The sequence below is a fragment of the Rhipicephalus microplus genome, unplaced genomic scaffold (genome assembly GCF_043290135.1).
Source record: "Rhipicephalus microplus isolate Deutch F79 unplaced genomic scaffold, USDA_Rmic scaffold_464, whole genome shotgun sequence".
In the NCBI taxonomy this organism is placed as follows: domain Eukaryota; kingdom Metazoa; phylum Arthropoda; class Arachnida; order Ixodida; family Ixodidae; genus Rhipicephalus; species Rhipicephalus microplus.
The window spans coordinates 59092-74720 of NW_027465027.1; the positions used below are offsets into that span (position 1 = coordinate 59092).

The window sequence follows — 15629 nt, forward strand, 5'->3', positions numbered from 1 at the left end:
GGTCAACCATTTGAAGTGAACTTCTAGCTTGGTCTAGCTTGAACCTAACATTCTTCCATTACAAATTGGTGTTTGGCTGAAATACATGGGCAAAGAGCACACCAAATTGTTAAAGCAAAAATGTTCATCCTGACCAAAATGATCCGGTATGCTTGGTCGTGAGTGATGTGTATTGCACATGCATAAAATAAAAACCATAAAATGAAGGTACTTGATTTACAATAATTTATTACTTGTACAAGTATTGCAAAAGTTGACTGGAAAATGACTAGACCAAATTTGCAGGCACGGCTTACTCTTGACCTTGGAATTTGCTGGCCTTATTCACAGCTTTCCTGTGGCTTAAGGTTGTCCTTCTCCCTGAAAGTGTTGAAAAATACACAAGTGCATGAAAGTTACAAGTTCACATCGCTAATGTTACATATACACATGATGCAACGACATTGTGGTGCTTGAACCACACTACGACTTCAAGGCATGAGAGCTGGCCCTTTGCAACATTTTCAATGGTAGCCTGCTGCAGAACTATCCTTAGAAATGGACCTGTCAGAATATTAGGGATAGGTAATGACATTGCTTATTGCTGTAGGCAGAGTGTGTATCATATTTACGCAAATCTAGGCCAATAGTCTTTCTCAAACTCAAATACTGTCGGGTTGGTTTATATTTGAGTACTTAAAAAATTGTTACAGTTGAGTGATAGCAGTAATTGTTTCCACCAGCATAATAACCATGGATTGATCATGCCATCAAGGCTCATAAGCTTGTTGATTCAAGGTGCACCCCGCAACTCTAGGTGTGGCCAGTAGCATGCTGTACTGTGCAAAATATTTCACATTTTCATTTGGACGCACCGGCTGGCCATCGATTAAGACTTAAGCACATGTGGCGATGGCTGCAAATGTGATAGCAGCCACTGACAAACATGAGAGTGCAACGGATTGCCGACAGCCCTATTGCACTAGGCATTTTCGACTACCTGTTTAGCAGCATGTAAGGCACAGCGCCATTTAAACTTACTGCATACTGCTAATATGCAACAACCCAAATGCGTTGGTGCCATGGTGGAATAGCTAAAACCGCCTTAACTGCACAAAAAAGCATAGCCGCCACATTGGCCCAAAATGATGCACGCAACACCCGCTTATTGTCAGAAGTGAACGCTTACGCACAAGAAAATGTTACTGCACAGACACTGACATAGTAAACAAGCACGGAAAGGGGTCCCAGTGCAGTAATATTGTGACCATACATAGCAGGCTACACATTGTAGCAGGCGCCGGGTTTCAAGAGAACAGCACTGTTCAGCAGAGAATCATTGTACACACAAACACACACAGGAGAAAGCTGGACGAGTTGTCTGCTTTGCTGCCATATCAAACTATTTTGCAATCTCCTTTATGGCTCTATATATATATCTGGGTTCTACTGTATGTGTTTTGAGTTTTTTGCATACTGTAAACGTTTTCCTGCTGGGTCTACATTTGAGGTAACATTTTCTTTTCTTTTTTCTGGCTTCAAACCTTAGGGGGTCAGCCTAGAATTTGGGCCTGCTCAGATGTGAGTAAAGTGCTAACTTGATGTGCTAGGAGCTCAAGACTAGTTTTTACCACATGATCTCACACATACTTCACAGGTGTGAGTAAATGCACTGGCATGGCATTTAATCAGTATGATGCTTTGAACACTTTTTTTTACAAGGCTGCATGTCATTTAAAACTACATACAAGAACCTTCCTGAAATTCATCAAAACACATTTACAACTGCATCTCACCGTTTTGCCATCCTCTCAAGGTCTGCCAGCTTCTCCACCACAAAATGGTTTAGCTGCTTGAGTGCAGCAGGCACAAGGTTTTCAGGAATACCTTGGCGCTGCAGTCGCCGTCTGTAACAATCTAAAACAAAAGGTTCACAGGGCATCACTAACTGGCAAGAAGAAACAGTTCTTAAACAAAAATGGAGTCTATAAGAATATGGTCTGAGGCAGAATGAACAAAGACAGTCTACACCAAAATATCTTAAAAAGCATGGACACTTACCCCGCATCACTTCCACTTTCCAAGGCGTCAGTGGAGTTTTTGCAGGCCGATCCGGAAATCGTGGACACCGCTTTCCTGCAAGACACAAATGAACAGTGGTTAACTATAATACTGCTACTTCTAGTTCACAGCGCTAAAAAAAATTATGGCAGCTTCGCATTAGTGGTGCCAAGCCTGAAGAAACAGCGGAGCGGGGCAGCCTTCCTTGTTGCTCCTTTTAATTTCTCGGTTTCTTTCTTGCTCTTTCTTCCCTTCCTTTCTCTCTCTACTGATTACTTCCTCTATCTATGTCTCTCACTCTCTTCCTGTTTCTCTTTGTCTTGCTCTCTGCTTTTCTATCTCTTTCTCCGAGTCTAGTCTTTCGATCATTTTATGCCTTTACTCCTCTTAGTTCTCTTTCTTCCTCTCCCATGTTTGACATGCTCCACTCCGTCAAGCAGTTTTCATTTAACACTTGCACCTGCTGAACTTGCATTGGGGATTGGCCAATTCCTGTGGCACATACCCACCTAGGAATTTCTTTGCCTTGAACAGAATAAGGCTAGCCTAAAGAGCTTTGTCGTTATAAAAAAAAAAATCTATAGAACAGCAACATACCTTGCAAAGAGCGGTTTTTCAGCTGCTCCTTTGGCCAAATTCCAAGAAGCAGGTCTTTCACAAAAAGAGAATCCTTTTGATGGCCCTGGATGTGACTCCACGCACAAGAATTTATTCGAAGGCCACTGCCAATGTCCACCTGCATCAGAGGAATGTATTGCAAAAAAAAAATCATAACAACCATCTGAAAAAGCAGCATTTACAGTTAAGCAAGCACAAAAAAAATTTCACCTACAACGACAACTGTATGCAAAACTAAAAATTCCTGAAGCTGCCCTTTAGATATGCACATTACCGTGGCATTCTCTTTTCTTGGGCAATCATCTGGTGGCGGTGTTGTCTCCCTTGGAATCACATCCATGTCAATATCTATGAGCTCCATCCTTGAGTGCTCCGGTTTGCTCTTAATTGAGCACGCAGCTCTACTGTTGCCTGCACCATCAACATGAAGCGAGGCTCACTACAAACAGCAGAACTCAAGTCACTTTAAGAAGACAGCATTGTCAGCAATCAACATTCAAAACATATGAGTTTCAATATCAAGGCTCTCACCCAAAATATAGCTACATCAAAGAAATTGTACCAAATGCAAGTATTGTATTAACTTGAGTTTTTTTCTTTTTTTTTTTTTTTTGTAACTAACAATTTGAGAATGCACCTCATATTAGATGTGAAACCAGGCTACACATAAAACAGCAATTTTATTATTTTGTTTCAAAGCACCTTCAAAGAGCATTCTAAGTGACAATGGACGTGTTGGATCTATGCAATGTTTTGCACATGCAACCACTGCCTGGTAAAACATGAAGAAAATGCAAAAGGATTTGCTTAACAATAAAACAATAAACTGTCCAAAGATATTCGAAAATCATAGGCAGTGGCATCAAGGCGTAAATGAGCATATAGTTGTTGGGTGATGAAGAAGTGCGACAAATTCTTTCATGCTCCGCTGACTTGAAAAGCCTTTTGTGGTCCTATGCAAGGTCGTCACCACTGGTCAGAAGAGAAGCTCTCCAACATAGGATGGCGAGCTCATGTTATAACTGCAATACCCTATATTTTTTTGTAATTTTCTTAAATAAGCAAACTCGCTCCTTATCGTAAGAATGTGTAAACATGGTAGTATGCACAAACATCACTTCGTTCGATTTTGTGGTTTGAAATTGTAAGGAATAGCTTTAAATTTAAGGAAGCCCATAATTCCCCCCCCCTGAAATTTCAGTTTGGCATGTGTATAAACGCGCATACAAATGCATGCATAAACATACATAAAGCATAGCTGAGTGCCCCCTCCCCCCCAAACCTGAAAAAAAAAAAAAAAAATGTGTGACCATGCTACTGGCATACAAATTACAAATAAGTCTACGTACATAGCAGCCACAGAAGCCACAAAACTACGAAAAGCCGAATTCCATACCTTTGCCTTCATCTAAGGCTGTCAGAATTTTTTCCTGCAGCCTCACATTAAGCCGCCTCAGCTCCATGGCCTCCTTTTCTAATGTGTTATTCTTGTTTTGGAGCTGCTCTATTTTTTTGCTCTTTCTATCCATCAGTTGTTCAAGCCTCTGTAGCTTGTTCTTGAGCTCACTGACTAGGCTGCCCCTATCGTCATAGGTCTCCCTCTTTTTTTGTTTCTTTGTAGCTGTTTCCTCCTTTCGGCAGATGTCATCCTTTTTTCTCTTCAGCATGTCCAAGAGCTCCTGTTTTGGGCCAGAGGGCTTTTTCACGGGACGCTGTACACAAACAAAAAAATGTCTTATGAGGCTGTTTAAGTTGTGCAATGCATAAAGAATGATATGGCACTGCATAAACAAGTACCTCTGGCTGGACATCATCTTCATCCTCACTTCCGCCGTCAGGTGAATAAGCCATTTTTTCAAACCTAGGCCTCTGCCGGCTTCCTCCCTCCCCCTCCAAGTCGTCTTCAGATTCTGGAAAATATTGAGGTCGTACACATTGAAAAATGTTACGAGGAAATAATTTCATTATAAGCCATGGATGTGCGACTAGGCTGCACTGCAAGTATAAAGAAAAACACAGAAGAGTGACAACAGATTAAGTGGGAAGGAATATTATGCTAAGTGTACACTTAAATAAGCCTTCTACTTATATGAAAGGATCCTTGAAATTTCCGGTAGTCTTTGTTTCAATATTAAAAAAGTTCATGCTCTATATGCATGTAAGCCTTAAACAGAAGCAGGGAGAATATATATGTGCGTAGTATCACAACCATAAAACATGTGCTCATTAACTGTCTTTGCATAAGACTACTGTATATACTGTATAACTGAGCTCTAGATGTTTGCGTATATGCATTTGTGTAAGGAGAGGTCAAATACGCAATATATACATATATATATACACGCAAATCCTGGTTCCTTTTTTTTTTTTATTTCGGGGAGGGGGGATCTGACTGCTATGGTGAAGATAATGAATTAATGATTATTGCATGAACACAGATGATCAAAAATAATTATTTTATTTGACCTACATAATAGTTGAATGCACTTATGGAAGGGCGCCGCTATGAAGACTACTACAAAGAACGCAGTTTTACAGACTGAGCGCAAGCATCAACTAGCCTTATTATTCACTACGCATGAAAATAAGACCACTTGACGGTTGCACTCGTTCTGTTAAACTCTGTCCTGTGTTCTTTGTAGTCTGTTCTTTGTAGTCTATGCTTGTTTCTGGTGTATCACTGACTGATCAATAAATTCTCTTGCTGTCACAGCCTGAATTTAATTTATGAAATTACCTGCCACAAACATGTAGTATCACCTAGTTTGCGGGAACGAGTCCAGAGGTGGCTTCTCTGGGTTCTCCACACAGTGTGGAACAATGTCTTCATTCTAGCGCCTGCGCAATTTTTCAACTCCACTTAATACGAACAATTTTATAGTCCCATTCGAGTTCGAATTAACGAGCTTTTACTGTATTCTGAAAACATAAAGGCAGCTGGGAAGGACTCAACAAGTTTGCCACGTGCCGTACGCTGGAAGCTTCGCAGACAATAGCGTCAAAAGTTGGAGGAGAGGGGTCTATGATCTGGATCAGTGCATACATTTTAAGGAATATTATCGAGTTGTGCTGTACCGCATGAAGAATAGAAAGAAAGGCGATCCCTTAGATATCCATCTCACTTAGCAACAAGTTTTAGGCATATTAATTGCATTTGCAAGAGCGCAAAAGACAGTTGAGTATATATAGTAATTTTTATACACTAGCTTCATTAGGCCTATTTATAAATAACGGAAGTTGCAAGACTATATTTGAACTACGCTCATTTCAAGACAAAATTATGTTTCATTAATCAAATTATACCTGCCGACCGACCGCACGCACCGGATAGCATCAACGATAGGCATATGCGCACCGCGGAACACAAAAATGCACTTAATGTTGAACTTGACAAGGCAAAATAAATGTGTGCCAGGGTCGCAAACGAAGAGCTTACCTCCCAAAGCTAGGATCCGAGCCCGGTAGTAATCAGAGGTCCCGTCCGGATCGGTCCACTTTACAGAATAGAAGAACTTGGACTTGAAGTCCTTCGCGTGCTCTGGTTTGAAGTTTTCGATGTCGCCAACATCCACAATCGCAAGTTTCCGATCGTCTTCGTAACGTACTTTAGCGTGCGTGATCATTCTGCAGTACACTGTGCCGTTAGTGCACGAAAAAAACACAAAGAGGATACGCAGCCGAATGATCACTTCGCAGGATCGCACGCAAATCTGCGGCCAGCGGTCAGACTGCCGTTGCACGTGCTGAATGTAAACGTACGCGCGAGCCGCGAGCTCGTACTTCAAGCCGACTGGCAGATACAGGTTTCCACGTAAACACATCGTGCTACATAGACGCATATGACTTCAATATTAATATGTCCATTTTATTTAGGTTTTATGAGTATATATTGGTTTACCAGATGTACAGATATTACAGTAATAAATGAAATATTGAAATACGAAACTGGACATCTTTTGTGACGCTGACCAGTCAGGATGTGCCATGGTTGCCGTTGTGCTGAAGTGGTGTTCGGTTGTGCGCTCAACAACAATCTGAGGAGCATCCACACGTGCACCAACAAATCGTCTAATGCGGTCATAATGTATCAACTTCCAAAGAGAAAGAAGAGAGGCCCATATAAACGATATATCAACCATGGATCGGACTTTGTGCTACCGAGAAGTACTGAGAGGGGTTGCCAACAGCGTGTAAGTTTACCTTTGTTTTTGTTCTAACGCCTTCAATTGGCGCTGGTGTTCAAGACTCACACGAGACTGCATGTCTTGGTTCGCATAACACGCCTAGCGTATTAACAACAGTTTGTGTGGGCGAACAACCTGCGTTTGTCCGCACATGTAGTTGCCGAGGGTGAACGTAAATATTGACGGCAGATATCGCTCGCTTGGCGGTACCGAACCACGCTGTAAATTACTGTTTAGTGAACAACTGGTAGTGAGCAAACTGGTATTGCTGCGACATTTGAGTACAAATAAAGCGGCTGTGAATGGCAGCCGCTATTTGAGCGGGTCATTGTAACCGATTTTAACATTGACTTAAAATTTTTTTTAACAAATCTCTAATAGGGCATTGAAAGCAGTTGTAGCAGTTCAGTACATTGCATCTGTTAGAACATTTAAAGCGGACTTTTCTGTCTGAATTCACGGCTTACGTAAAATGGTAACAATGTTCGCAGGAGTTTTGCGAATATCTTGCCTACAGGTTAGTTATATTTTACATTAATGCGTAATTAATCGATTTTGCGTGCCTTGGGTTTGTTATTAGCAAAATTGTGATGTCACTTGTCATTGCTGAGTCAGTCATTGAGTTAAGTTTTTGTCTAAGTAAACCCAATATTATTATTAGCATTGGGTTTAAATGCAACAAACCCAATGAGAACTGATGCTGTCATTCTCAAAAACAAACAAAAACCTTTCTCTATTACGATACATTAGATAGGAGCTTACACAGTAAAGCTTCGACTTAAGGCGTGCACATATGTCTAAGATACTTCTTCGCATTCAGGAGGTGCCTATGGACACATCCTCGTCTGATGATGAAGCAGCAGGACAAGCTTCAGTCTCGACAGATATAAATGGCATACTTCGAACTGATACGTTGAGTAGTGAGGATGAACAGGTGAGGTAGTATGTTCGAGACGTTAAGTGCATTTTTATTAATAAGCTGTTTTCTTGCAGGAAACTTCAAGCGATGCTTGTAGCACAGCAGCCTCCAGGGTGACATCTGCTCCGGTCAGTCCCACTACTCCAGAACTGCAAGCAACCAATGATAGGCCACAGCATGCCAACCCGATGGTTTCCCATGACACATTGCTAAATGATGAAGAGGTATGCACACATATCTATATTTATGTGGGTATTTTTTTGTATAACAGAAGTGGTTGTTCGGAGTATTTAGTAATATGCGGTGACATCGCAGAGGCATGACAGCACTTGTGCCTGTTGTGTCTCCATATGTGGTGTCATTGCAGATTTTGCACTAAAAATCGAACATGGCTTTGTCACACGTCGAGGTGGTGCCGATCTCTGACGAGTTCCCTTTTCTCTTGGTTTCATCGTTTTTGTGTTTTCTCTGCTCTATTTGTTTTGCAGCTGTCCATGTCTGATGAGGATGGTTCAGAGCAACATGATCCTGGAGAGCTGCCTTCAGAAGATGACATGGTAGGTCCATCGGAAGTTGCAAAAATTACACAAACATGGCTGATGTCATTAACTGCTGGGGGATCACTTAGCTTGTTTAGGCATTGGAAATGCAGAATTTATGAACGGTAAGAGCTCACTGAAAACGAAGACACAATGAAGGCTCACACACACACAGCGCTATGTTTGTGAAAGCAGTGCAGGGAGGGGGATGACAAGGGGGCAAGAACATGTGCCCCTTTATCATTGTGCATCATGACCTTGAGCACCTTCTTGTTTTTCTTCAAATGCGTGGCTTACTGTCAGTGTAATCACAAGTGCACGGAGGGAGGGGGGTACATGGCGGCATCCCGCGGCGGCCACGGTAACTATATGCAGCAAATCAGCCAACCGTCATGGACGTGGGTATGTGGCACAGAAATTGGGATATATGGCATCATTTGTCGAGAAAAGAGGGATCGATTTCTAGCTGACTTGGATAATTAATTGTGAAGTCTCAGTCGAGTGCTGCCATTTTGAACAATTATTTCTTTTCTCCTTTCAGCAGCAAATGCCTAACAGTCCCACGGGGCCGAGTCATGGTGGCAAGTCGCAGTTTGGAGAGTTATTTACTGATGTTATCACTGAAAGAGTGGTTTTGTCCAGAGGTGACATTCTCCTCATGGTGCTGAAGCACGCTGTGAAAAATAATTTGTCATTCACTGGGCTGACCAGCATGTTGGACCTTATTAACAGAATTTTCGAACATCCAATATTGCCTGATTCACGGTACCAGCTCTCCAAACTTTTGAGCAAAACTGGCACAACCATGACATATTATTGTTTTTGCCCCAAATGCTTCACACATATAGAAAATGCTGAAACAAATGCCTCTTTTCAGTGCATACAGTGTGGGCACAGAACGAGTGTTTCCAGTCTATCTGATATGCCTTTTTTTGTGACTCTTGATGTGGAATCACAGTTGCAAAGATTGTTGAAAGACTGTGCACTCCTTGACCTAACAAAGCCACTTCACCATGATGGCTCACTGGGTGATCTATGTGATGGTGAAATGTACCACAAATTCGCAGCTTCAACACAGCAGTGTGGGCCCAGAATCACCTTCACCCTAAATGCCGATGGCACACCGCTGTTCAAATCAAGTGGCACGTCCATTTGGCCTATTCAGTTAATTGTTAATGAGATCCCAGCTGAACAGAGAATGTCAAAACTCGTCCTTGCGGCATTGTGGTTTTGGAAGGAGAAACCAAATATGGAGCTTTTTCAGAACACATTTGTAAAGGAAATGAGCCACCTCAGTGAAAATGGCTTTGTGTTGGAGCGGAAGGGTCAACTGCAGACATACAAAGCTTATTGCATTTGTTGTGCAGTTGACTCTGTTGCCAGGGCACCTATGCAAGGTGTCACACAATTTAATGGTTATTTCGGATGTAACTGGTGTCTGCAGAAAGGTGAACGAGCTGGTGGTTCTACTAAGTACCCTGTTCAACCATTGAACCCCACTGAGCGCACTGAAAGCCAGATGGTCGAAGATATGATGACTGCAGTTAGGGAAGGTGTGACTGTTAATGGTGTTAAAACAGCATCTCCGTTGATCGGCCTGCCCTATTTTAATATCGTATCAGGCTTTGTCCCTGACTACATGCACTGTATTTTACTCGGTGTAGCACGGCAGTTTTTAGACTTGTGGTTTGAGTCATCAGGTTATGCCTACTCCCTCAGTCGCAAGCAAAACATGGTCGATGAGAGGCTTTTGGCTATCAGGCCACCGAGAGACGTGAAAAGATTGCCGCGAGCAACAAAAGAGCGGAGATGGTGGAAAGCTAAAGAGCTGGAGAATTGGATACTATATTACAGCATCCCAGTGCTCCATGGTATTCTGGAGAGAAGATACCTTGAGCATTGGGCATGCTTGGTGGAAGCTTTACATATTATGCTGCAGCGCAGTATCGAAACTGCTGAAGTTAACAGAGCAGAGAAACTCTTGTTAGAGTTTCATGTGCGCTCAGAAATGCTTTTTGGAAAAGCTTTCATGACATATAACATGCACCAGCTGACACATATTGTCAAGAGTATCCACGACTGGGGACCCCTGTGGGCACATTCCGCATTTCCATTTGAATCGGGAAATGGGAGCCTCAAAGAGGCCATCAAAGCTGCAAATGGAATTCCACACCAGCTGTGTAGAGTTCTGCAGATTGAAAACACTGTAATGGAGCTGCAGGATCTGACTGCCAGCCCTAGCGTGGTGCTGTATTGCAATTCTTTTGATGCCAAGGTCACTCACAAAAGCAAAAGCAGCAGTGATGGCACCCGTTTTTTTGGAAGTGGTTCTTGTATTCCACCAGCCTGTTCATCACCTGAGCAAGAAATTCTGCCACCCTCTGTAAAGTACAGAAGAATGATGGTAAACGGTTCAATCCTGACAGACTGCTTGTACGCGTCAAAGAAAAAGACTAATACTTCAGTTGTTCAACTCTTGGATGGATCATTTGCCATTATTGAAAAGATCATTTCAAGTGGTGATAACACATGCATATGTGTCTGGAAACTTCGGTGCCGACCAGTAAAGTATGACTTGGTGACCGTTAACCATGTGCACAAAGTGTTATTCAAACAGTCTCCTACAGTAATTATTCAGCCTCTAGAAATAAGAAGTGTTAGTGTATTAATCAATGTGGAAAATGTTTCATATGTATGTGCACCTCCCAGCACTCTTTCTCTGTAGTCTTCTTCGACAATTCTATGTTCCCTAATTCATCATCATCATCATCATCATTGATTGATATTTGGGGTTCAACGTCCCAAAACCACCATATGATTATGAGACGCCGTAGTGGAGGGCTCCGGAAATTTCGACCACCTGGGGTTCTTGAACGTGCACCCAAATCTGAGCACACGGGCCTACAGCATTTTCGCCTCCATCGAAAATGCAGCCGCCGCAGCCGGGATTTGATCCCGCGACCTGCGGGTCAGCAGCTGAGTACCTTAGTCACTAGACCACCGCGGCGGGGCATCATCATCATTCTCAGCCTGTGTTAGTCCACTGCAGGTTGAAGGCCTCTCCCAATGATCTCCAGTTTACCATATCCTGTGCGAGCTAATTCCATTTTATTCCTGGGAACCTCCGAATTATGTCGCTCTGTCTAACTCCCTGCCTTCCCCAACTGTGTTGACCATCGCTTGGTAACCATTCTGTTGCTCTTATTGTTCACCAGTTGTCTGGTGAACACTTTTCTCTTTAATGATAGTGGCAGATTTCCTGACATTATTTGAGAGTGCCTGACGAATGTGCTCCAGCCCATTACAAGACCAGCCCAGGTCCATTTTTTTCGCTTGATGTCAGCTAGGACATCTGCAACTCCTGTCTGTTCTCTTAGCCATGCTACCATCCTCCGGTCTCTCATTGTTATTCCTACCATTCTACGTTTCATTGCACGCTGCGTGGTCCTCAGCTTTCGCTCTAGCTGTTTCATTATTCTCCATGGTTTATCACCATACATCCGAATTGGCAGTATGCCATGGTTGTATACTTTTCTCTTTAATGATAGTGGCAGATTTCCTGACATTATTTGAGAGTGCCTGACGAATGTGCTCCAGCCCATTCTTATTCTTCAGTGAATTTCTTTTTTGTGGTTAGGTTCTCCCATGAGTAGTTGTCCTAGGTATACATATTCTTGTGTACTCTCGAATGTATCGTTTTCGATCGTAAATTCTTTCTGTTTTGCCAGGCCATTCAAAATTAAGCAAGCTATTTTAGGTGTTTTAGCCCTTTTTGAGTAAGCCATAGGTGTAATCACTAAGAGATTATGGGGCACTGCTTTCTCCATTTGCTCATTTTCCTTGGAAGAGTGCTAGTGATAGTGCAAAACAACTGGTGCATTTGTTTGCATAAGCAGGTACAGTGGCTGCTCATTGTACTCTTGATACATATATAATGAAAGCCATGCTTCTGTGGCATCATTATGTGAAATAATAGCACTACAAGCTGGGTTTGTGCACATGAGCAGCATTGCAGCTCTAGTGACACTGGTGTGAGTGACCGTACATTGAAACTTGGTGCGAACACGACATCTCGCAGGACGAGGACACAGTATGAGCGCCGCCTAACAATTGAACTTTATTGAAACTAAATTAAACGTAGGAAAAACTAAGATCATGCATGCTCAGAAACTGCAGGTCACGTAAAGGAAATTGCTAACCAGCAAATTTTACGGAAATCCATTGACCTCTTAAAATTGTCTGAGTTGCCTAAATGCAAGCACGTCATGGCCAGTGTGCAGTGGGTATTCGGCACTCAGTTTTGTCAGAGTGGCATATGTCATTCAAGTTGCTATACCTTGTGAAATTTTATGTGCACTGTTAATTTGTAATTTAATTTCAGATGCAACTATGTGCAAATTTTGTGCATTTGTGTATTATTTTTTACATATGTACATATATTTCATGCATATTATTATTTTTGTGTTTTGTTTGAGTGTTCTTATGCCTGGACTTGTTGTATTTTTGCCCATTTTAATAAACATATTGTGGTGGAATGCCACGAGCTTTTCTCGGAAATGCGTGGTTGTCTTCTGTTGTACAAACAGCACCAAGGTTATACTGCTGTGATTTCATTAATTTCAAAAGCACTACTGTGCAGAAAGAGGTTGCATAGTCTATCCATTAAGATATATCAAGACCTATAATTAGGCAAGAAATGCTGCCATTTTTGGGCATGAAGCACTTGGAACGATGAAGGACAACAGTATTATTATAGGACAATTTGTTGTCATTCGGCAGCATTCACTTACTGCGTTATGTGCTTGAGGATACAAGCTGACTTCATTAATTTGTTCTTCCTTTCAATTTTCAATAAAATGTTACGTATTCTATATTTTGGCCACTATTCGGCGTCATTAGAATCAAAGATGAAATTTCACTATTCACACACCACTAGCTGTGAGTGATTCACAGGCTATATCAGCCCAGACATTGGAAATCTTAACACAACAGTGTGAATGAGCTCATGTCGCGAAATATCCAGATGGCAGCAAAAAATAAAAATCGTGGGTGAAGCCAGAATCAAACCCTGGAATTCTGCATGGCAGCCTCCACTCAGTCACTGCTTCAAACTACTTTAGAAAGATACCTTGTACAATGAAAAATACCTTGTCAGGACAAAGTAGTTGCAGAGTTGGCTTTCCTGTTTTATATCAATGTGATAAGCTTTACATATGTGCACTTAGGACTGTGCGAGCAATATTCAAGGGTTGCACTTGTCTGTATATAAGCACATCATCACTCGATAGCATGCACTTCATGGTAATATAACTGAAGTGCAAGCTCCAATGGGAACACTGATGTTATGTTGTGCCATAAGCTACCTTTCACGCGTCAGTGTACTTGATGTGCCTGGAAAGTCTACAATATGCACAGAGCTAATCAATTGGGACAAAGATGTCTATCCACCTCGTAACGCTGAAGGCTCAAAATGAAATTTCCAGCATTGGCTGACGCATGCTGACTGCTTCGCATATGACTAATTCCCACAACATGTGTGCTGTGCTGGATTTTTACACTCCGTTTGCACTACAGCTTTCGTGCACCAACTTCAACCTTTAATTTTATACCCACATCAGTGACTATTACTTCGTCTACACAAAATATCCAAGAAAAAAAAATGACAAAAACAAGTGATGAAGCTTGCATGTAGCAATGGGCCTATTTTTGTCCAGGCAATCACCCAGCAGGAGACTGAAAGTACTGCTTCTATGAGCACAGCTATAGGTCACAAACCAGCAGAACTAGCTGCATTTTTAATTGTACCATATTCAAACTCATGTTAACTGTTAATGCTATAACTGTCCCACTGTTTTGAGTTAAAATGTACCTTATAGTAAACGCCACAGCTCTAGAAAAAAAAGTTGCTTATAAGGAACATAAATGACTGAAGAACATAACCTAATGCACACTACAATGAAGTTTTCAATTCAAAATATGTATACATGGCTCAATTGACTCCAATATATAAGAATCATGACAATTACTTGAGCCTGGAATTCTGCCCTGGCCTATAGCAAATTAAGTTGCCATGTAAATAACAAATATCAACTTTTATGTATATGAAACAAATTTTAATTGAAAGAACAATGTTCCAACACTCTCCCAAATTGTAGTTGTACAACCAATTGGACCAACAAGCACACCATTTGGGATGCCAATTGGGAGGCCAATTGGAATGCACTGTTCCAATGGTTTTCCAATTGGAATGTGGGCAGCCAATTGGACTAACAAGCATTCCAATTGGAGATCAAATGGTCAGCGGTGAACCAATTGGACTGGCCAATTGGAACTATAAGGTCCAATTGGTCTTTCCTATTGAAGTTCAGCATTCCAGTTGGCTTCCAATTAATGCCATTTGGGACCAATTCATGGGAACTGGTATGACCAGTTGGACCCATTCACTTTTTTTGACTGGGATGAAATGCTTGCGCATTTCAAATATTTATATCACGTTTACATGTAACAAGCGCCACTATGCTTCAACGATTTCCTGGATAAATGAAATGGAGCGATGCGCATGAAATACGTTTCTAGTGCAGAAACTATTCTAGCCCTTTAATTAGGGAGTAGTAATCATTACTGGGGGTCGGCGCGTAAAAACCCCGATTTAATATCGACAGATGTCGTAGTCGAGGGCTCCTAACTAATTTTGACCATTCGGGGTTGTTTAATATGCATGCCCTTACATCTATGGCACGTCGCAGTTCCTTGCATTTTTTTTCACAGGGAGATATTTTGGTGAACGAATAGCACGCTTCTTAACGTTTTTTTTATTACTTATTTCTTTGTGTATCAAGGAATGCCGTGAACAGACAAAAATACTAGTGCGGAACTGCTTTGACCACTCCCCGATCGATCCATGTTGACGACTTTTACATCCTGCAGGTATTTTTGTGTTAATGAACCCTTAAACCAGCTGGTAAACCTTGATCCTTTAATCTGAAATAACAAATTTCCTTCGTGCTTTGAGTGTAGGTGTTCTGTGGTACACTACTGTTAGGAGGCAAAACACTGGAGAGTCAGCACCACTTGGCTGGACGAATTGATATGGCTGTACCCTTTAGATCGGGCGGCGGCTAACGCCACCTAGCCGTAATACTTAGTGAACCAAAAAAAATTTTTTTTCCTTAAATAGTGGAGTTGAGAACTGTTACTTTGGAGTGAAGGATTTAATTTTCACTCGTGTCTTGATTTTAGCCACCAATCAGATAACCTCCTAGTTATTTCTACACGCTTCCTCTCCACACGCACTGCGTACCGTGTCTACCCCTTCGTATTTGGCCCGAT

The 15629-nt window shown here is 41.8% G+C and overlaps 2 protein-coding genes across 3 annotated transcripts; one reads left to right on the forward strand and one right to left on the reverse strand.

Moving 5' to 3' along the window:
* Positions 1-202: 202 nt before the first annotated feature.
* Positions 203-6497, reverse strand: LOC119161346 (uncharacterized). Its single transcript, XM_037413774.2, has 8 exons — positions 6095-6497; positions 4456-4568; positions 4055-4370; positions 2933-3069; positions 2638-2776; positions 2041-2115; positions 1776-1896; positions 203-360 (listed from the first exon to the last, which is right to left on the reverse strand). The coding sequence occupies exons 1-8, from the start codon at positions 6495-6497 to the stop codon at positions 321-323; spliced, it is 1344 nt and encodes a 447-aa protein (XP_037269671.1). The 3' UTR covers positions 203-320.
* Positions 6498-6635: 138 nt separating this feature from the next.
* LOC119161345 (uncharacterized) lies at positions 6636-12857 on the forward strand. Of its 2 annotated transcripts, none has more exons than XM_037413771.2 (5): positions 6636-6848; positions 7663-7776; positions 7836-7985; positions 8250-8318; positions 8842-12857. In XM_037413771.2, exons 1-5 carry the CDS (start codon positions 6636-6638, stop codon positions 11023-11025), a joined length of 2730 nt encoding a protein of 909 aa, XP_037269668.1. In that variant the 3' UTR covers positions 11026-12857. The 2 variants fall into 2 exon arrangements, with proteins under 2 accessions (XP_037269668.1, XP_037269669.1); XM_037413772.2 differs by having other exon boundaries at positions 8845-12857.
* Positions 12858-15629: the final 2772 nt, after the last annotated feature.